Here is a 23,166-nt window from a genome sequence, read left to right as displayed (position 1 = left end):
GTCGGTGAAATGTGTTCTATAGCGTCAGTAAAATATGTTCTATAGTGTCAGTAAAATATGTTCTATAGTGTCAGTAAAATATGTTCTGAAGTGTCGGTGAACTGTGTTCTATAGCGTCAGTAAAATATGTTCTATAGTGTCAGTAAAATATGTTCTATAGTGTCAGTAAAATATGTTCTGAAGTGTCGGTGAAATGTGTTCTATAGCGTCAGTAAAATATGTTCTATAGTGTCAGTAAAATATGTTCTGAAGTGTCGGTGAAATGTGTTCTATAGCGTCAGTAAAATATGTTCTATAGTGTCAGTAAAATATGTTCTATAGTGTCAGTAAAATATGTTCTGAAGTGTCGGTGAAATGTGTTCTATAGCGTCAGTAAAATATGTTCTATAGTGTCAGTAAAATATGTTCTGAAGTGTCGGTGAAATATGTTCTATAGCGTCAGTAAAATATGTTCTAAAGTGTCGGTGAAATATGTTCTATAGTGTCAGTAAAATATGTTCTAAAGTGTCGGTGAAATATGTTCTATAGCGTCAGTAAAATATGTTCTATAGTGTCAGTAAAATATGTTCTGAAGTGTCGGTGAAATGTGTTCTATAGCGTCAGTAAAATGTGTTCTATAATGTCAGTGAAATATGTTCTAAAGTGTCGGTGAAATGTGTTCTATAGCGTCAGTAAAATGTGTTCTATAATGTCAATGAAATATGTTCTAAAGTGTCGGTGAAATGTGTTCTATAATGTCAGTAAAATGTGTTCTATAATGTCAGTGAAATATGTTCTAAAGTGTCGGTGAAATGTGTTCTATACCGTCAGTAAAATGTGTTCTATAATGTCAATGAAATATGTTCTGAAGTGTCGGTGAAATGTGTTCTATAGCGTCAGTAAAATGTATTCTATAATGTCAGTGAAATATGTTCTAAAGTGTCGGTGAAATGTGTTCTATAGCGTCAGTAAAATGTGTTCTATAATGTCAATGAAATATGTTCTAAAGTGTCGGTGAAATGTGTTCTATAATGTCAGTAAAATGTGTTCTATAATGTCAGTGAAATATGTTCTAAAGTGTCGGTGAAATGTGTTCTATACCGTCAGTAAAATGTGTTCTATAATGTCAATGAAATATGTTCTGAAGTGTCGGTGAAATGTGTTCTATAGCGTCAGTAAAATGTATTCTATAATGTCAGTGAAATATGTTCTAAAGTGTCGGTGAAATGTGTTCTATAGCGTCAGTAAAATGTGTTCTATAATGTCAATGAAATATGTTCTAAAGTGTCGGTGAAATGTGTTCTATAGCGTCAGTAAAATGTGTTCTATAATGTCAGTGAAATATGTTCTAAAGTGTCGGTGAAATGTGTTCTATACCGTCAGTAAAATGTGTTCTATAATGTCAATGAAATATGTTCTGAAGTGTCGGTGAAATGTGTTCTATAGCGCCAGTAAAATGTGTTCTATAATGTCAATGAAATATGTTCTAAAGTGTCGGTGAAATGTGTTCTATAGCGTCAGTAAAATGTGTTCTATAATGTCAGTGAAATATGTTCTAAAGTGTCGGTGAAATGTGTTCTATAGCGTCAGTAAAATGTGTTCTATAGTGTCAGTGAAAAAGTGTCAGTGAAATGTGTCACAGTGCCAGTGCAGTGAGTGAGATGAGAGTGAAGTGAAAATTATCAGTACCAATGTGAAACTTATGTAGGGCCTATACAGAGGGTTGTAATGGAAAACGAGGTTCGCTTATTAATTAGGTTATTTAGTCTCTTTGCAGACCATCTGCTTAGGAGTAGCGAGCTGTACACGTGATCCAAGACTTCGATCGGACGTGAGGTCGAATTCCGTTGCGCTATTATCTGCTTGGATTTTTCCGAGGTTTTCTCAACTAAATTGAATATTAGGTACTATACTAAAAGCCAGCTTATGAACCGACTAAACAGGAAGTAGTTGGGTGGGCGAGAGGAAAGTGCGGGTTAGAGAGGTAGCCTGTGCAACGATGACACGTTGAGTGTGGGGGATGGAGGGGAGAAGGAGAACGGAGCTTTTCATTGGACCTCACTTGAAAATGTCGTCTGCTAACGAAAATCTGGCAACGGGATCACGGAGACAGTGTAGCAATACCACGTGTATGAGAGTCGCATTTCGCACCAGTGTCATTAGCTCGTGCTTTCTTAAAAACAATAACTTTAATTACTAATATTATTGATAGTGTTATCGATAACTATATACAGTAGTACTTTAAATAGAATAATGAATTCTCCCGAATGTTACGATACAAAAAGGAAGCGGATTTTTAAATCTGGATAGACAGAAATTATTTTTTTTTATAAATTCCAATATTTGCTTGTTGATATATATGAGAATTAATAATAATAATAATAATAATAATAATAATAATAATAATTGAATATACATGGCTCAATCAATATAAATATAAAATTAAAATCATATCCATCAAATTATTATTATTATTGATGTACAAAAATAGCCAAATAGTTAATTCGATTTATAAAATAAAATAAAAATTACTATAATAGGCTATATGTTGATATAAATTAGTTAATACTATATTATTATCGTTATTATTATCACTATCATTATTATTTGAATCGAATGGTTGTTCGTTCGTTTAAGGGGAGTAGGTAGTGATGCCTGTGCTATTGAAAAATTTCAGTACCGAAGTTTAGTTCAATATTTCTAGACTTTTAGTGTTCAGAGTAGAATAAAAATTTCCATGGTTATACAATCAATGATTCTGAATTCATTGATATAAAAGCCAATTAATTAGTTTAGTATCCTAGTGCTAAAGAAAGGCCCTAACTGATGATCTGTTTTCTCACTTTGCTAAGTGTACTTCATTCTTCAGGTGCACATTACTTGCTACAATCTTCACTCATATACCTTGTATTTTTTAAAGTTATCTAGTAATGTATATAGTAAATTATAAAGCAAAATTTAGTTAAATATTTCACCAATTGTGAAACAGAAAAAAATATTGAACTTTATTCAATATATTCTGCAATTTTTTCAATGCATATATGCTTTTTTCTCGTATTATGAGTGTGATATTCTTAAACCCGTAGGTCTGCTATGTAGAACGCAGGCTTCAGAGAACACTGTAAAAGTTTCATGTAAATTGATTCAGTAGTTTCGGCAAACTGCATTTACAAAAAGAGAAGGATGTATGAATTATATGCACCACCAAGTTTAGAGAGGCCATTTAAAGGTCCTATCTGCAGAAATACCTCCCACAGTATTTATAATTTTTTAAAGAGCAAGTTTTGTACTTCTTTTAAAACACTAAATAAAAATTGGATTTTTGATCCATAATCATTACCTAGTTCCCTTAACTGAAATGTTTGAATTCGTTATATAAGATACTTCTTTATTAAATTAATAATTGAAAACATAGCTACGACAGTTATTTTAAACATATCGGTGACAAACTCTGAACACGCTTTGAATCTCGCGCCACTATGTGGCAACAGAGCTCAGAAAGAGACCAACAGAACGTTGCTACCGGTTTAGTCGGTTCATTTTTTTATTTGGTTGTTTTACGACGCTGTATCAACATCTAGGTTATTTAGCGTCTGAATGGAATGAAGGTGATAATGCCGGTGAAATGAGTCCGGGGTCCAGCACCCAAAGTTACCCAGCATTTGCTCGTATTGGGTTGAGGGAAAACCCCGGAAAAAACCTCAACCAGGTAACTTGCCCCGACCGGGATTCGAACCCGGGCCACCTGGTTTCGCGGCCAGACGCGCTGACCGTAGTCGGTTCATAACCTGGCTTTTAGTATACCATAGAAAATGTCTGAACTGTTGTTGCCTAATATTATATCGCTATCAAGAATGATTTCATACAGTTGACATAATGTCGCTAAGTAATTTATTGAAACCATCCATTGCAACATCACTGATATTGTCCTTAAAGTTTAGTGGAATACTTAAGGTACAGGAACTTTGAGTTTCGCTAAATAATTAGGTTTCTTTAATGAGCTGAAAAAGCTGTGTTACGGTAAGTCACTAAAATGAAGGTTGTTAATTGGATACAAATTTGAAATAATACTGCTAAGTATAAAATTATAAAAGTAACAATAAGGAAAGAATCAGCAGACAGTACACCTTAAAAGCAAGCCAATACAAGTTGTAACCACAGCAATAATGTTTCTTATTTGAAGTTTCCGTAATAGAACGGCACGTGGGGCGGCCTCCTCGTACCTCTGCCTCTACCCACAGCGAAATCTCCTCTCCCTACCACGTGGGGCGTGTAGTATGCACAGTCACTAGGTACGTAAACACCATCCTGAATATTTACTATGCCAGGACAAAGTTTTGTCCTACTCACAGTGATCTTTGTTTGTCCAAGTGCCGGTGGTACATCGAGATCCTTAGGTATAAGGACGTGACCGAAGTTATGTCTGTACTGCACACACCAAACGGCCAGCCAATCAATGTCGTACACGGTGAGGTTTCCTGGCAGCTGAATCTCTATATCCTCTCCTTGGTAGCCTCTCAGCGGGTCTAAGCTGTAATAATAGTCATTATCAGACATGAAAATATCAGCTTTATACTTTATATCCATCGATGAATACCTACATGACAGTACATTTCTTGAAATGCCATCTTAAAGGCGCGTCTCCACTATTAAACATTTAACAACATGTTAAATGTAACATGCTGAATTTAACATGTATATGGGCATTTCAAGTCTCAATAGGGATATCCTGAACTAGCACCAACAGATAGCGCACGTGTACTTTGAGGGATGCGCTTTGCGTGTACTTTTGTTTTTCAGTATATAAACATTGAGGATATACGTAGTGTATTAGTATATTAAATACTCTTTAAAACAACTAAAAATGGCAAATTTTTGTTATGTTCCTATATGTAAAAACCAGGGAAAGCTTTTTGTCTTCAATCAGGTCCCGAAATATTCTGAATATATGCTTTAAACCTTAAGAAATATAAGTAATTAAATTGCGCCTACTTCAAGTAAGGAATTGTTGAATACAGTTTCATTTTGGAAGAGGAAAAAGAAAAATTAATAAAAACATATGCAACCTCGACAGCGAGCTATGTCAGCTTAGATTATTTATATACAGTAGTTGTAGGAGTCTCCGAAGTTTACGCCTGCAGTAAACTCTCGATAAACTGGGATCTTTATTATCCAGAACGATCCGTAGTGAAATCCATTTTGAGAATAATATTTTTAATGTACTGTACCCTAATTATTAAAACCATGTTTCAACTTCAAATTTTCAAAATCATCCCACATAGTTTTCAAAACTGTATGACCTTAACCTACAAAATGCACTACTAATCGTGATACTACTGCGATCATATTATATCATACTATTAAAAATTGCATTTGAACTTTCTGTAAGTACAGAAAAAATACAAGGTATTCAATCTCGATAGTCCCTTCCATATAAAAAAACACACACATTGGTGGCTGTGCATATCCTGTTTTTAGCGTACGGTTCTTAAATAGTAATTATTAAAGAGGGCAATATTCACTTTCGACATATTACCTATTTTTTTATTCGTTAATATTGTTCTCAAAGTTCTCGTTTAGGTTCATGAACATTCAATTTACTCGTATCTATATTCTGCATACTGCAGATTTCCCCACCCATCTCGGGGAATCGCTCAATATTATACAGGTTTACGTTATTATTTATTGCAAATTAAATTAAATTATGAGGTAAGAAAATATTGAATTGTATTAAATTACACTAGGTTATACAAAATAACTGTAAATATAATTTTAACACGCACAGAAAACCAACAAGCGGGAAAACGTAATCAACTGTAGCATATGACATAACATAGCTCTACAACATGTTGCGCCGCATGGAACGCTCCTGCCATCTAGCGCTAAAACTTCGCATAAGATATCCCTATTGACTTAACATGTTAACTAAGTATGTTGAAGTTAACACTTTTAACATGTTGGTGTGTTTTCCACCAGAAATGGAAAACATGTCAAGTCAATTCATTTGCTCGTGCAGCGTCGGTACAGTTCGGCAAAGTTCGTATAGTTTCCATAGCAACAACTATAAGCTCCGATTTTGTGGCGCGTATCTTGATCATTTTCATACTATCATTGGTCCTTGGTGTTGGCTGTAAGTTGTTCGAAGTAATGGAGTGGACGAAAGAAAAAATATACATTAGAATAAAATTAATGCACTGATGGAAAAGCCTTGTTTGTGGGATGTGTCTGCAAAAGAATACACGGGCAAAACTAAGAAGGCCGACTGTTTTAGAGAACTGGAAGTATTATTTAATTGTTCTCGAGAATACAATAGAGAGTTTTCGCACTCTCGTCGTACGCTAAACGTTAATGCTATGTAGACATCAGTAATGGTCGTATTTGATGATGTATGTTAACGTTCGTAAAACTTCGGAAAGAATAATTATACGGTATTACCCACTCCTTTAACATCTATCATGTCGTAGGTCCATAATCAATTAATTTAGATGAAATGGCTGCTCTTAAAATTTAAGAGCAGGTGGTGGCAGTCTCCATCAGCCGCCATCAGTGAATCCGATTGGTTCTTGTATAGGGTGGGAATTAGCAGACGAATGACATCGTGCACTGTTGTGTCATGGCGGTGTATTCTGCTTTAGTTCTGCTGTATTGTTTGTAATGAGCACAACGTAAAAACAATATGTTAATGGCTTATGAGCGAACATGTCAACGGACCAGTTATTACTACCGGTTCAAGAAATAAATTGTTTATGCTATTTTTTCTTTGAACGAGATGGCAGTACGAAAATTTCGCAAAATTTTGCTAGCGTAGCACAGACAACAACTTGTACAGTCGCCATGACAGCCATCGATACTTACAGCAGTTTTCTTCCTTATTTCGCTGCAACGTGACGTCATTGATGCCACCGGACCGGTGAGATTCGGAATACGCTGATGGCACCAGTGCGACACCGGTGGAGCATCAGTGACGTCATCGTTGAAATTCGGAACACCGTGATGCCATCGGATTGCTCAGCGCTGAGATTCGGAATACGCTCAAAGTGCAGGGTAGTGAGACATCCAAATAGACGATAATAACTTAAACTTTTCAACATGCAGTAAAATCTCTCTGAAACATCTCTCCTATTAAGAGATCACCGCTCTTGGAGACAGATTTTTCTTAGAACGGACAGTGGCAGCAGCGAATAGGGATTACAAAGAATGGACACAGCGAATTTTCCTGTGTTTTGTTTCTTTGTGCGCCGGCGTTTAGTTCCACTTTCAAGCGCTAGAGGTTTGTGTAATCGAGCATACGCTAAGATAATAATTAACACAAATCTTGTCTAAAAATTAATTCAGAACGTTTTGTTTCAAATTTATGCCATTCAAATAATTTTTTTTTTCAAATAGTTCGTAATGATTTCTGGCACACACAAATACAGGGACATCACTTTATTTTTACTAACATTTTTAACATTAACCTGGCTATACTCGGAAACACTGTTACCCCCTTTCCATTACAGGAGTTTGGAGTTGCTAGTGCAATATGTAAACAAATCATTTTACTAGCTATAGGAGGAGAGAAAAGTAGTGTATCCATTTATGTTACAGGGAAATACAGTATTACAATCTTCAGTTTGGTCATTACTTTACAGTATTTTATCAAAAAACAGTAGACTAGTAACAATTTTTTTTCACAAACTCAAGTCTTCAGGCGGTTATATACATTATGTAATGTCTACTTTATTCAGCATATTACTAACCTAATTTATTCCTGAGAATTTTGTGAGCACTTCCGTAAGAAACCCCAATTTCTACAGCTAACTTCTTGACCGACTTATTAGGACCTCGCTGCATCCTTTCTCTAGCATCTTCTACAACATCTTCTGTCACCATTGTTGGCCATCTTACACTTTTCTTCCTTTCTGTACACTCTGGTGCTCTAAATTTATCTACCAGATTAATGACATTTCTACGAAATTATTCCATAATGATATAATCAGGAAATTGTGAAAAAAAAAAAGAAAAACTGTTGTTCACATTTGGTTATATTGTAATTCCAGTTTCCATCATCGTCCTTCATACCTACAAACAGTAAAACAAAACTCTTGTTTAAATAATGCTGTTAAGTACCGTACCATATTATAGGGTACCGTACTTTCGGTAACTCTAATCTTCACTTGTGCTCAGTCCACACAGATAAATTCAGTTATGCTACACACCATACCTGTGTGAAAATAAACTTCAATAATATAAGCTTTTTCTTCTATAGAAAATGCAACAAATTTCTGAAACACACTGTACTCTGTACTGTTTATTTCACTGCTAGCAACAGCGGCCGTAAGTTTGTGTGACTGACGTCAGCAAGGACATTAGTGAAAGGGGTGGGAGTCAAGTACATTTAGAAAGCAGGTACAATAAAAATTGAAGTAAAAATAAAATGATGTCCCTGTATTACTTATTTGTTGAGACAGTTTTGAATGTCTCAAAATAACTGCCAAAATTTACCATGACCTGACAAAAACTGTTATAACACAAAGTGTGATTACATTGCTTCACATTCTAACCTATGATAAATTCTTGAGGAAACTTGATGTAGTAAGAGAACAAAAACACGCAAAGGTTAGAAGGGAGTCTATATTGTGTTCACACAGCCTACAATAATTGTTATGTTACATTTTTGGTTTGCGAACCAGAATATTGGACTCACCTGCCCATTTCATTGGGCACTTTGATGCCAAGTGGACTGGGTTCGGTGCCGTTCCCAACCCAGAAGTACGCGTCGGGTCCAGCGCCGTCGTAATGCAGATTGGGGATGTAGAAGGTCTTGGCGTCGAGGACACTGATGTTGCCGGACCTTAGTCCGTGCGCCAGCCTCTTGAACTCTGGCAACACCCGTGGTTTGGGGACTTCCAAATTGTTGGGGATGAAAACTTCGCCGAAATTAACCTGCGGATAGCAATAAAAAAAAACCATCAGTGATACCTACAATACCCCGCCTTTCGTTCTTTATCTGACAACCAATGAATTTCGAAGAAAATTAAAATTGGAAGACAGTTTGAACAGTTTATATTTAGACCTCGGATTTTAGGTTTTATAAAGCTTTTTTAATTTACAAATCTTCTCACCATTCGTGAGCTGGCACAAGGGACAAAGAGTACTTAACCATATAAATGTTTACAAGTTCATTGAATCACTGAATTTGTTTTAATTTAATTTAATTTAGGACTACATATGGCTTTCATAGATTTTGGAAAAGCTTTCGATAAATTAAACAGAGAAAAATTATTAATTATATTAAAAGAAAACGAGATTCCAAATCAAATATTACAATATATGTACTTATAATATGTATAAAAACACAAAAATTGCCGTTAGAGTAAATAATCAACTAACAGATTTTAAAACTATTAACACAGGTGTACGACAGGCATGTCCTCTCTCACCTCTGCTTTTTATAATCTACATCAGCCGTGGCGAAAATGTGATCGTGCGTCGAGCCACTGTGTAATCTGCAACGTGCATAGCACCTATGGAGGGAGGCGGACACCCGAAGGGGAAGTAAAGCAACTGTAGTTTGTAGTACAAGGCTACAAACTGATGTTTAGTACGTGTAACGAAGAAAGAAATGAATAAGAAAACATAGGACACATTATCACAACCTAAAATTAACTGTTTTCAGAATGTCTCTGCGATAGAGTTTCAAAATCAGGAATTATGTCACTTACTGCCAGTCGTAGTTGATCACGAAGGTAACCTATTTGTCTGTGAGTCGTGATCTAAATTTGGTTTTTACTATTTTCATTGTTGAAAATAATTTTTCACAAACGTGAGTTATAGCGAACATGGCTTCAACAGAGCAAACGAATGAAAGAAGCTTCGGATATTTTTTTTTTGGCAAAGACTTGAAAAGTTTAACATTTTTCAAGTCCTTACATATAACTTTCATTTAATATCGCGTTGTAAGGCTGTGAATTTAAATTGAAGATCTAACCGTATTATTCGTGGATATGCTGAAAAAGGATCGACGTACAGAGGTAATAATAATAATAATAATAATAATAATAATAATAATAATAACACTTAAGCTTTTAATGTTTCATGAGTAACATGTAGTATAATGCCGTTTTATGTTACACAACCGTTTTCCTCGTAATACTTGCGATAATTTTTGCAGCTAGATTTATCGCTATCAATTTATCGCATGGTCGTTCTTTTGTTTAGTCGTTGTCGCCAACTGTTTCCCTGTAAATTGATGATCATGGATATATTAAGATGCAACTACACGGTTAAACTGTTCTTTCAACTTTAAAGCAATGAATGCAAGATTGATATTTAATATTAATTAATATATTTACGTAGTGAAGACGACATTCAAGACGACCATGTAGACACAAAATCTTCATTGAACGTACTTTTTAAACTTGATTCTTTCAATATTCTTCCCAGATTGCACGCATATGCGATTGGAATATTGAACTGTGTAGATGCAGTTTTAGTTCCGTTAAACACTACAGCGAGAATGCGTTTGTCGAGCTATAAAAAATGCTTTCCTGTAGCACGAGTAACGGTTGAAATAAGGCACAGCTGACACTGGTCCTGCCCCCACAGGTAACTTAACCTATAATAGCCTATAAAATTTGTATTTTGTTAATGAAATTAGACAGTTAATAGAAAGTTAGATGTTTAAATTTATGTAACATCATCGCATATCAAACCAAAAGACCTTATACAGTAATATATACAAGGTCTTTGACCAAGCTGTCTTCAGTATGGAGTAATAAAATTCGAGTTTTAATTATCTATACAGAGATGGCTTCACTGTGTATCAACATGTCTCGCTGTGAATACATAAGCATTGCTATACAATTCTTCATTTAATTAATGTATTAATCAGGTTACTGTAATTATATTATACAATTGTAAATTAAACTATTTCAGCAGATAATGCAAATGTATTTATGTTATAATAATAAGAGAAAAGTGCAGTACATGTAATTAACATTGTTAAACCTGCATTTCGCTTTTCGCAATTGGCATTACTGAATAATAACATCGAATTTCTTTATTGCAGTAATCGATATTCATCTATTTCAACTTCACAATGCCTGAATATGCCATCACAAAAAGATTCGCGCATTTTCGTAAGCAGTTTGGTCTAGGACAAACTCTTGTCACTGAAGTATCTAATGGTATATCTATAACGTGATAAGTTGAGCTATATATAATCACAAAAAATATTGTATTAATTGTATGCTTTGTACTGCAATATTTTATTACTATTACTATTATTATTATTATTATTATTATTATTATTATTATTATTACTATTCTTATTTTTTCAACAGTAACAAATATAAATGACACTTGGGAGGAAATTAAACGCAGAATAAATATGGGAAATGCCTGTTATTATTCGGTTGAGCAGCTCTTATCATCCAGTCTGCTGTCAAAAAATCTGAAAGTTAGAATTTATAAAACAGTTATATTACCGGTTCTTCTGTATGGTTGTGAAACTTGGACTCTCACTTTGAGAGAGGAACATAGGTTAAGGGTGTTTGAGAATAAAGTGCTTAGGAAAATATTTGGGGCTAAGCGGGATGAAGTTACAAGAGAATGGAGAAAGTTACACAACACAGAACTGCACGCATTGTATTCTTCACCTGACATAATTAGGAACATTAAATCCAGACGTTAGAGATGGGCAGGGCATGTAGCACGTATGGGCGAATCCAGAAATGCATATAGAGTGTTAGTTGGGAGACCGGAGGGAAAAAGACCTTTAGGGAGGCCGAGACGTAGATGGGAGGATAATATTCAAATGTATTTGAGGGAGGTGGGGTATGATGATAGAGACTGGATTAATCTTGCACAGGATAGGGACCGCTGGCGGGCTTATGTGAGGGCGGCAACGAACCTTCGGGTTCCTTAAAAGCCATTTGTAAGTAAGTAATTCTTATTTTTTATCATTATTATTATTATTATTATTATTATTATTATCATCATCAATAATTGTCTTATTTTTTTATACTTTGTGTGTCTCATTTATTTTTACCTGCTGTTCACATTTTATTATGCTTTTTTCTTTCTTTCTGTAAGTATATATTATGTCTGATTTCTACTTACTTGTTGTTTACATTTTATTATTATTATTATCTTATTCAGTTTTGTGTGTAAAATTGTAGTGTACTTTGTAAATTTGTAGTGTTTTTTGTAACGCAGTTTTACGCCTGGTTGAGTGTTAGAGAAGGCCGTATGGCCTTAACTCTGCCAGGTTAAATAAATCGTTATTATTATTATTATTATTATTATTATTATTATTATTATTATTATTATTAAATGTACAATTATTAACATTTTGTGATCGAATTTTAGGGATATATTATTTACATTTTTATTTTATTCACGAAATAGTCGTAATAAATGTCAGTCGAGGTCTGAGATTTCGCTTCGCTCGTGGATTTATCGGCAAATCTCAGACCTCTCGTGACATTACTACAGATAATTAAAATATAGCCACTTATATTTGCATAGTATGTAATATTCAATGAACATGGAATCTGACGAAACTTCGACCCCCACCTTCGTAATGTGAACTTTAGCAACTAAACTACAGTGACCCATACTCCGGGCGGAAGCGCTGACTTGATCACTCATTTCAGAGCCGAAGAACTTTGGAGTTTCTGTGCTAACGACAAGAATTTCAAGTCAGTTGTCAAGGCAGGCGCTGTCTACGCCTCTAAATTAGGCGCAAGTCCCAGTTGTGTAGGTGCAACAGACGAAGCGCTGTAAATGGGTCGCCTCGGAGTGTAATTATGTTTTCACAGAAATGAATGTAACGAAACTGACGCAAAAGATAAAGTCAAAGCAAAGGCAATTCCAGTTTAAATATGGGAGCGACGACATACTGGTAATATGCTGAAGTAATATGGCCGCCAGCCATACAGTCGAATTCCGTGGAGATGAGACTGTAACTATCTGGGAGAAGGGGGAGGACTGGATCCTTGTCTGCGCATAAGGGGATGCGCATTTACGCGTAACATGTTTGTATCGACACAAGGTTAGTTTCTGTCTGCACATATGCACAACTCTTGCGTATTGATATTAGACAACCAGGTATTCACATATTTAAGGGTTCTTTAACCCTTCCTGGCGAACATGTAATTATTTAATGGAAGACACCACAAAAAATAGGAGAGTATTTGAAGAGTCCACTGAAGAATGATGGATGTCACTTTCTTGTCGAAAATGAACCAAGACTGTCAATGCATAGCTTAAGACATATAGAATGTACATACAGAGTTATATGGCATTAACACTGATAGTCATTGTCCAGTAATGATCGGAAAATCACAGTTAAGCTTTGAGCGCTAAGCATTTCAAACTTTCAATTGCTTCTCCTGCAAAATGTATTTCAAATGACATCCATCATTCTTGCAGTGGACTCTTCATTTGTGAAGCGATTTTGTAAGACCGTAGCAATATTTCTTCAGAACTATAGTCCGGGTCAGCTTACTTCATACCCAAAGGGTGAAACCTAACCATTTTTCCCCCATTACTACATATGCTAGTGGATTGTAGTGATTTTCTAGTTTGAAGGTTGAATTTTCTTTTGCCAACTTCGTTTCGAATTTCGATACTGACAAATACTACAAATGGTAGTGATTTTGTAACTGGAATGTTGGCAGCTGAGACAAATATAGACAACATTTGTCGGTACTAGAGTTCCATGAAATTGAAATTGTACTAGATTTCTGAGCCTGTTACTGGAAACTAGTGAAATTTGAACATACTAATAATTAATATCTTGGTGTTGTGGAAGAGAAGGCCTGATGGCCTTAACTGCGCCAGAATAAATAGATAGATAGATAGATAGATAGATAGATAGATAGATAGATAGATAGATAGATAGATAGATAGATAGATAGATAGATAGATAGATAGGTATAGGTAGGTAGTTAGATAGGTAGATAGATAGATAGATAGATAGATAGATAGATAGATAGATAGATAGATAGATAGATAGATAGATAGGTAGATAGGTAGGTAGGTAGGTAGGTAGGTAGGTAGATAGATAGATAGATAGATAGATAGATAGATAGATAGATAGATAGGTAGGTAGGTAGGTATAGGTAGGTAGGTAGGTAGATAGATAGGTAGGTAGGTAGGTAGATAGATAGATAGATAGATAGATAGATAGATAGATAGATAGATAGATAGATAGATAGATAGATAGATAGATAGATAGATAGATAGATAGATAGATAGATAGATAGATAGATAGATAGATAGATAGGTAGGTAGGTAGGTAGGTAGGTAGGTAGGTAGGTAGATAGATAGATAGATAGATAGATAGATAGATAGATAGATAGATAGATAGATAGATAGATAGATAGATAGATAGATAGATAGATAGATAATATTAATACACAATAGTTATTTTATGTGTTGAGTTGTGATTATAATTCAAGAGAGGTAAGCTTTCGGAGTTAGTACTAATAATTTCATGTGGTCAAACAAAATACATTTTTAGGTTAGGTCTCGTGAGTCAATTGTTAGTCAAACCAATGAATTTCGTATTGCCAGACAAAATACTTGACATGTTGATCCCTTTCTCGTATAGTTTGCCTTCGAAAATGTTACAAATTATTGAATTATTTAGAATAACCTTCCAACATAAAGTATGGTAAATAAATAAGTCATTTAGTACGAAGGATCGTGTGATATCTGGCAACAGTTGGCAACACTGACAAGACGGCAATATTTTCTGTTTAGGAACTGTTCTTATGTGACCCTCACTATATGTTGTGTAAATAGTGCAAATAATCAGATAAATCTAGCAAGTAGCGACGTACTTATAATGAGCTTCAAAATATTACTGAACACAAACATGCTTGAAATAATTATCTCGTCGTCAGTACCAGAGTTAGGCTTAGGCAACCTAGGGCGACTATTTCCAAGGGGGCGGCATTTTCTCCTCTTTTTTCTTTCCTTTTCATTTTCATTTCACAGTGAAATTTGTTTTTAAAACACTAATTGTTGGTAAATCTTTTCTGAAGTTTGTTGTTGAACACCTTGTGGAAGTCTGATATTATTTTGTTATCGCATTGTCGCGGTCGTGGTGAGAGTAAAAGGAAAGTGTGCAGCTGCATAGTTACACGGAGTGCAATGCCGGTATTACGTTATTATAGTTGAAACTGCTTAAATTTAACTTCTTGTCTAAACAAGAATGTATTGTTGGAAATCAAATTTCATGTGTTTATTATTTATCGCTGTGAATATAACCACAACTCTCAATTACATTTCCAATAATATATCGTCAACAATACTATTGAATCACTTTCCAGCATGTGCGCTATATAATTCGATATGGAAAGTTTATTTCGCAAAGAGATCGAATTTATTTTCCAAATTTACTTTATACTTCTTGTGGAAGTAAGAAATATTCGTAATAATTATACCACGAACAAAACCAATGCTTAAAAGTAAACCACAGCCTGCCTTTCACAAATCAGTTTTGTTTCAGGAATGAATAAGTTTCAATATGTTTCTTTGCAACGTGTCTGATGTCAGATCGACTTTGATGACATCATAAAATATGCTTTCTCCGTGGCTAACGAGAAAATATATAGGCTTCGGCACAAAGCGGAGTCACGTGGTTATCATGGTCTAGTCATGGCCATCTTGACAATCGCCTGATATAAATACATGTTCAAAGTTATAAAAAACAAAGGAATTGCTATATTAAACTCATGTTAAACGTGCATTTATATATAAACTTTTTCAATGTTGGCCATGTTATGACTAAGAATGTGACGTTATGCCGTAGCTTGTCTTTCTCGTTAGCCACATGCTTTCTCTGTGAAGAAAGTGCAAAGGAAATCTTTATAATTTACAAGTGAAGTAGATGTATTTTGATTCCAGTAATTTATTGTTTTCTGAATTGTAACATTTCAATTAAAACTAATTTAAACTAAACATGACTTGTATAATAGCTCCTCATAAACTGTTTGTGGGAGTTGGAGGATGGCGGCAAATTTTAGTACTGTCTAGGGGAGTCACTATATTTAAATCCGGCTCTTTGTTCGTCATAATTAAAAAAAAAAAAAAAGAAATTTTGTTGTTAACACACTTATGGACGGTTTCACCCAACATATTTAATTTCAATTCTTACTTAAAGTCTGATTGACACTTAAAGGGACAATGTATTTCACGAACACAAATTGGGTTTAGGGTCTCATTACACTACATTTAAATAAAATTAATTGGTCAATATTAGGTCATTTAAATATTTAATACTGCATTAACGTCGATAATCATCATGGCGAAGACAATGATGAACTTTATATTTGAAATTGTTGATTTTTTACTAAGACGGGTGAAGATAATTTCCGAAAGAAAAGATTATTGTAATATAATGGAGGAAAAATATTTGCAAATGAAGTTTAGGCTAAGCAAAACATCAACATTGCATATTCTGAATAGTAAAGAAGGTGATTAGAATTTCCAAGTAATAGTTAAGTAGGTACTTCATAATTATTTAAGTGATATCAATAAAAGACTATCAACATAACTTTAAACCTAAATCATCTAATAAAAAAAGAACAACATACAAAACTATACCAAATTTCTAGAACTTTTTATAGACTCTAGTTTAACATGGGAAAAACATATCGAATATATATGCATCATGTCATCAAGAGTTATATATTTATTAAAGAAATTAGTAATTTGCGTTTCTCAAAATTATTTAAGATGTGCCTACTTTTCGTTCTTTCAGTCGATAAACCGAAATTCCTTAATTTTTTGGGGAAATTGTATCAATTGTGTCTTGATTTTTTTGCAAAAGAAAACCATTAGAATTTTATGTCAATCAAACTATCTTGAACATTGTCCACCACTTTTCATACAATCACAGATATTAACAGTCATAAATTTATATATATATATATATATATATATATATATATATATATATATATATATTACCTTTAGTAGCCAATATACATGATCATGAAATTACAAATAACGAACAAATTAATATTTCATACTGCAGATTACATAAAACTAGTACAAATTTTTCTGTCATGGGGATGAAATTATATAACAAGCTTCCCAGTCAATATTATGAGTTACCAACCAATAGTTTCGAAACTAGATTTCATAATTGGCTTTTAATTAATCCTTTCTACTCTATAGATGAGTTTTTTTTAACATAAATTCATATGAAATTGTTTTTTAATAAATGAAGTTATTTACATTTAGTTGCAAATATTACATTAAGAGTGAAGTGTTTTCATTAATTTTTAGTTTTCAAAATAATTTGCGTTTTATTGTCCTAATTAGACTTTACTGTTTTCAATTATATGCGTATTTTCAAATGTATGTTTTTCCCCTCTATATTTGTGACGAAACCCATCATTGTACCAGTATGTCTAATGGCTTAATAAATTGAATTGAATTGATACATTTATTGAAGAAACGTTTAATCAATTTTCGATTGCCTACAGTACAGTAACTAAAGAAATATGAATAACGGATTTATCATATAGGCTTACTGTTACATTTAAGGCATTGGAAATAATATCCTGCAATATTCCAACGTGAGAGAGGCAACCAAGACTGCACCTTGACCAGAAATAATTTATCAGAATTAAATTAAGAAAATTTTTAAACCCTAAAAACTTCGTTTTATTTCATTTGAAAAATTAATCGCAAGATCTGTGCTAAAATCCTTAAGGGTAGTAGGTAGTGATGCCTGTGCAATGAAAAAATTTCAGTACAAAAGTTTAGTTCAATATTTCTAGGCTTTTAGTGCTCAGAATGGAATAAAAATTTCCGTGCCTATACAATCAATCATTTAGAATTCAGTGGTATAAAAGACGACTAATTAGTTTTGTATCCAAGTGCAAAATAAAGGCCTTAACTGATAATCTGTTTTCTCAGTGTACCTCATTCTTCAAGTGCACATTACTTGCTACAATCTTCACTCATATACCCTGAGTTTTTTAAGTTATCTAGTAATGCATAATGTAAATTCTAAAGCAAAATTTAGTTAAATATATCACCCCTAGTGAAACAGAAAAAATATTGAACATTGTTTAATATTTCTGCAATTTTTTTCAATGCATATATATTTTTTTCTCGTGTTATGTATACGATATTCTTAAAACCGTAGGTCTACTATGTAAAACACAGGCTGCAGAAAACAATGTAAAAATTTCATGTAAATTGATTCAGTAGCTTCAGAGAAAAATGCACTTAAGTTTGGAAAATGTCAACTTATGGAAAACTGCTTTAAAAAAAAAAGAAGAACATATGAATTACATGCACCTCCAAATTTAAAGAGGCCGCTTAACAGGCTTATCTGCAGAAATACCCCCACAATATTTTTATATTGTTTTAAAGAGCAAGCTTTGCACTTGTTTTTAAAACACAAAATAAAAAATCGGATTTTTGACCCTTAAATGTTGGGAGTGGAGGACAGCGAATATTTTTATAACAAAGTGGAACAAACGCGACAGACCTCCTTTGCAGAGCGAACATCGGCGAATATCGAACTTCGCACACTCGACAAACATCAACCGAACATAGAGCATAGTGCACGACGCTAATTGGAATAGCGCAAATCCATGAAATCTTTACATTTTGCTTGTTGCATGATATTTCCTTGCATCTGTTTCCGTATTATCCTATTTGGTCTTCAACAGACTATTCCTGAAGACAATGAGATGAATTTTTTTACATTGAAATCTTTTCTACTTATTTCCAACCTTTCTGGTTTTGTTCTCAATTCTGCGCATCCGTAGTTTTGTTTACGATTATTTTAATGTAACTATTTTGAGGTTACTACAGCTAATAGGGATTACAAATAATGGACTCTGAGCGAATTTTCTTGTGTTTTGTTTCTCTGTGCGCCTGCGTTTAGTTCCACTTTCAAGCGCTAGAGGTTAGTGTAATCGAGCATATGCTAAGATAATAATTGAGTATAGAGTTGAGACACAGGAATCAAACAACGCCTACCTTATTGCATAATACAGTAACGCTTTGCTTCAAATAAATTCAAGTTAACAGTTTTTCCTTATTTCTCAGTGACGAACTAGTTGTAATAATAATTTTTATAGCCTATTTCAGATATAATAAATTATATTATAAAATAATATAATACATTATAACATTAAGTATCAAATTCGTTTAATATTTGTAAATAGTATAATATAGGCAATATGGTTTTACTTCTCATAAGAGTTTTCTTTTTCTATTTTCAGTGCTATCAAATCATTACATATTTTAATTGTTGTTGGGGTCAACGTCTCAACTCTCATTATAAAGGAACTCTAGAGTCTAGACATTACAGTTAATGACTGATTTATTATTTTATGGATCCAATTTATTTTATTTGAGTACATAATGCACCTAGATGTATTAATTATATGTGCTATATTTCCGCTGTGTCGACTGCTAGCTGGTGTGATATCAGCGCCAGCTCTAGGGAGAAAGCAGAATCTCACGCTCTAGCTACCTTGAAGGTAATTGAAATCAGTCCGGCTACATCAAAGGTGCCGACGTGAAGTGTCCATACTTAATTATCTATACGCTGGTTACTGTATTTATGATGACATTTTATTGTTGTAATATAACAAATGAACTCACTATGTAGGTCACTGCTTACATTAACAAGACACATGGCCTTCGAAATTACGATTTTACCACGATACAGTCACGAAGCTCAATACGTAGGGAATATGCATCCATAGATAGTTGCTAACCACTAGGATCGCTACTATCGCCTCATCACAGACAATGCGAAATAGTACCGGCAAAGTCTATTGTTCCTAGTACCCTCATAAACTCAAGCTTCGTGATTTTACTGTGATTCCGAAGGCCATGATGACTTAATTGGAATTAAATTATTTGACTTTATTTTAAATGTATATTAGTTTGGTGAAATGCAAACAAATTAATATGATTTAACTTCCGTAGGCCTATTTAAGTTAAATTACAATTAGTTAATTGTGGATTAGTAACATGTTGACGAAATCGGCCCTTAGACTATTACTTATGCCTTCTATTAATGGAGAATTTTAACATCTAAGATTGTCATCAACACAAAATAATTTCATTATACCTAACGTACTTGCAGATGTTTTTCCTATACAAATTCCCACCTCTGTGGAGTAGTCTAAAGGTTAGCATGTCAGCGAAATGAGCCCAGGATTCAGCGCCTGAAGTTACCCAGGAAGTGGTGGTGGTGGTGGTGGTGATAGTAGTGGTAGTAGTGGTAGCAGCAGCAGTAGTAGTAGATTACTACGGTGGTGATTATGGTGATGGTGGCAACGATGATGATGATGATGTAGAATATGATGGTGATATTTAGTTTAAAATGGAAAACTTCAATAATAAAAGTTGATTTTCTATTTTATATACACAGAATAGGGTGGTGACGTATGATACTTTGACGTGTTATTAAATTGCCGTATCATAATTTTCTTCAATACAAAAGTGAACTATAATTAAGTATATAGGCTACCTATATATACATATACATAGTGTTCTGCCTAAGGGCAGATCTTTTACTGCAAACCCAGCATTCTTCAATATCTCCTATTTTATGCCTTCCTCTTAGTCTCCGCATATGATCCTATATATGTATAAATAAATAAATAAATAAATAAATAAATAAATAAATAAATAAATAAATAAATAAATAAATAAATAAATAAATAAATAAATAAATAAATATTTTTTAACATAAATGACACTCGAGAGGAAATTAAGCGCAGAATAAATATGGGAAATGAATATTATTAATCGGTTGAGAAGCTTTTGTCATCCAGTCTGCTCTCAAAAAAGCTGAAAGTTATAATTTATGAAATAATTATATTACCGAGTGTTCTGCATGGTTGTGAAATTTGGAATCTCACTTTGAGAGAGGAACATAGGTTAAGAATGTTTGAGAATAAAGTGCTTAGAAAAATATTTGGGGCTACGAGGGATGAAGTTAGCTACAGAAGAATGGAGAAAGTTACACAACGCAGAACTGCACGCAATGTATTCTTTACCTGACGTTTGAGATGGACAGAGCATGTAGCACGTATAAGCGAATCCAGAAATACATTATAGAGTGTTAGTTGGAAGGGCATAGGGTAAAATACCTTTGAGGAGGCTGAGACGTAGATGGAAGGATAATAAAATGGATTTGAGGGAGGTAGGATATTATGGTAGATAGTGGATTAATCTTGCTCAGGATAGGAACGATGGCGGGCTTCTGTTAGGGCGGCAATGAACCTACGAGTTCTCTAAAAGACATTTGTAAGTATAAATATATTGAAAGTGTTCTTTCATCAACTTTATCAGCCTGAGATTTATTTTTGATACTCAACACTGCGTTCTGAAATAACTTACATAAATACTCAAAAGCTGCACTGTAATCCTTACATACCAAGTTCATAGATTGAAAGCTTATCAAGGGTTGTCACTAAGCTATTTCAATAGTACTAGTGGCTTGTGCAGCAAATGCTGCAAACTAAGTTCATTAGACGTTCAAAAAAATTTTTTTCAGATTTATTTTCAATAAAGAATATCAGACATTTTGAAAGTTATTTGCTTCCATTATATTGAAACATACTCCTTTTGAATGGTTTTTTATGCCAAATACGTTTCTTGAACCTATCCACCTTAGTTTTTGAGTTTCAACGCGAAAACGCAAGTAACAATGTCAGGACGATCAGTGAGTTTTTCATGTTGGAGTAAAGCAATAGCTATTTCAGGTCATTGTGGATTGTAGATGAAAGTTAAAAAAAAAAAAAACGTCAAGTTTGCTATGCTTTCGAACAATAGACATAACATCTTGGTATAGCTATTGCATGTAGAGCTTGAAATGTAGAGGGTAAAATCATTTTATCCTGCTAAGAGATCTCGCTGAAATGATCGGGAGACTACATAATTTTGTAGGCCTCTTATTTTATCAGTAAGGAATGACTTTTGGTCTTTCCTTAGGAACTGAAATTTTTGCGCTTTCTCGAGCCAATACTGAAGAGAATCACGCATATAAATCTATACACCACGCCGCCATTAAGTATATGAAAAAGACCCAACTCCATTTGATTAATAACTATAACAATATTTTATTTTTAATAACAATATTATTATCTTACGCAAGTTTGTAATTATGTATAGATAAACATTATGGCATTAACTATAATAATATTCCATTTCTAATGGTAATAATGTTATCAAACTACCTCAAGTTTTGTAGATTTTTATATCCAATACACAGCTATACTCACTAAATTACACACCGCAGAATCAGACCTGTAAATTATTTTTAGTAGCCTAAGTCTTAAAGTTCTTAATAACGAATTGAATTTGAACTCTAAATATGTCAGCAATCCTGCAGGTCATGGCCTTCGTGTAAATAGCCTATTGTTTATTGTATTGTATGTTTTGTTTTATTCTGAAATGTAATTAGGGGAGAGTCGGGTAGTATAGGTCATCGGGTAATATCGGACAGTGAGTTTCTTTCATCTACCACACGATGATAGTACCTGATTGACATGGTTACGTTTCTGTGATGTCGCACAGAGAAATTTAACCAAGTCATTCAGGTACTACCACATGGTGGTAGATGAAAGAAACGCTCTGTCCGATACTACCCGACTCTCCCCTAGTTCTCAAAACTGACGAAAGATGGATTTTGGAAAATAGGTAAATGATGTAGGAAGATTGACATTTCACTGAAAACTACTATTTTTCTGAAAAACTTTGGGTTCCAAGCTTCATAATGAGGGGTCATTTATTAAAATCCGTTCAGCCGTTTTCCCGTAATTTCCATTACCAGTTCAAATTATATATATATATATATATATTATTGAAAGCATATAATATAATCAGGAGAAATGTATGCACGCAGTTAAACATCTTCTTTGAAATGTGGTAATTGTACCACACAACTGAAGGAGCTGTTATTCCTAGTACCAATTGTCTTCTAGTTACCATAATGCAATTTGAGGAATGCTGTGTCACACAGTAACAAAACATAATTCCCGGAGTATGACACTTTATGCAACTCCGATTATTACAACGCAATTAAGCTATGCATCATTACTGAAAGCAAACTACATCTAAAGCAGTTTGGTACAGAGATGATTTCCTCCCTTTTGCTTACAGGAGAAGTCCTGTATGAAATATAACCCAGCACCACTTTCATCT

The 23,166-nt window shown here is 33.9% G+C and overlaps 1 protein-coding gene across 1 annotated transcript in view; it reads right to left on the bottom strand.

Annotated features, from left to right (window-relative positions):
* Positions 1-23,166, bottom strand: part of LOC138706586 (protein Skeletor, isoforms B/C) — a 450,266-nt gene that overhangs the window by 30,468 nt on the left and 396,632 nt on the right. Inside the window, exons 5-6 of the mRNA XM_069836080.1 lie at positions 8,666-8,904; positions 4,330-4,510 (exon numbers count right to left, since the gene is read on the bottom strand). Coding sequence (XP_069692181.1) covers positions 4,330-4,510; positions 8,666-8,904 — 420 coding nt within the window. The remainder of the gene's footprint in view (positions 1-4,329; positions 4,511-8,665; positions 8,905-23,166) is intronic.

The sequence above is a fragment of the Periplaneta americana genome, chromosome 1 (genome assembly GCF_040183065.1).
Source record: "Periplaneta americana isolate PAMFEO1 chromosome 1, P.americana_PAMFEO1_priV1, whole genome shotgun sequence".
In the NCBI taxonomy this organism is placed as follows: domain Eukaryota; kingdom Metazoa; phylum Arthropoda; class Insecta; order Blattodea; family Blattidae; genus Periplaneta; species Periplaneta americana.
This window is presented reverse-complemented; position numbering and strand designations above follow the sequence as displayed.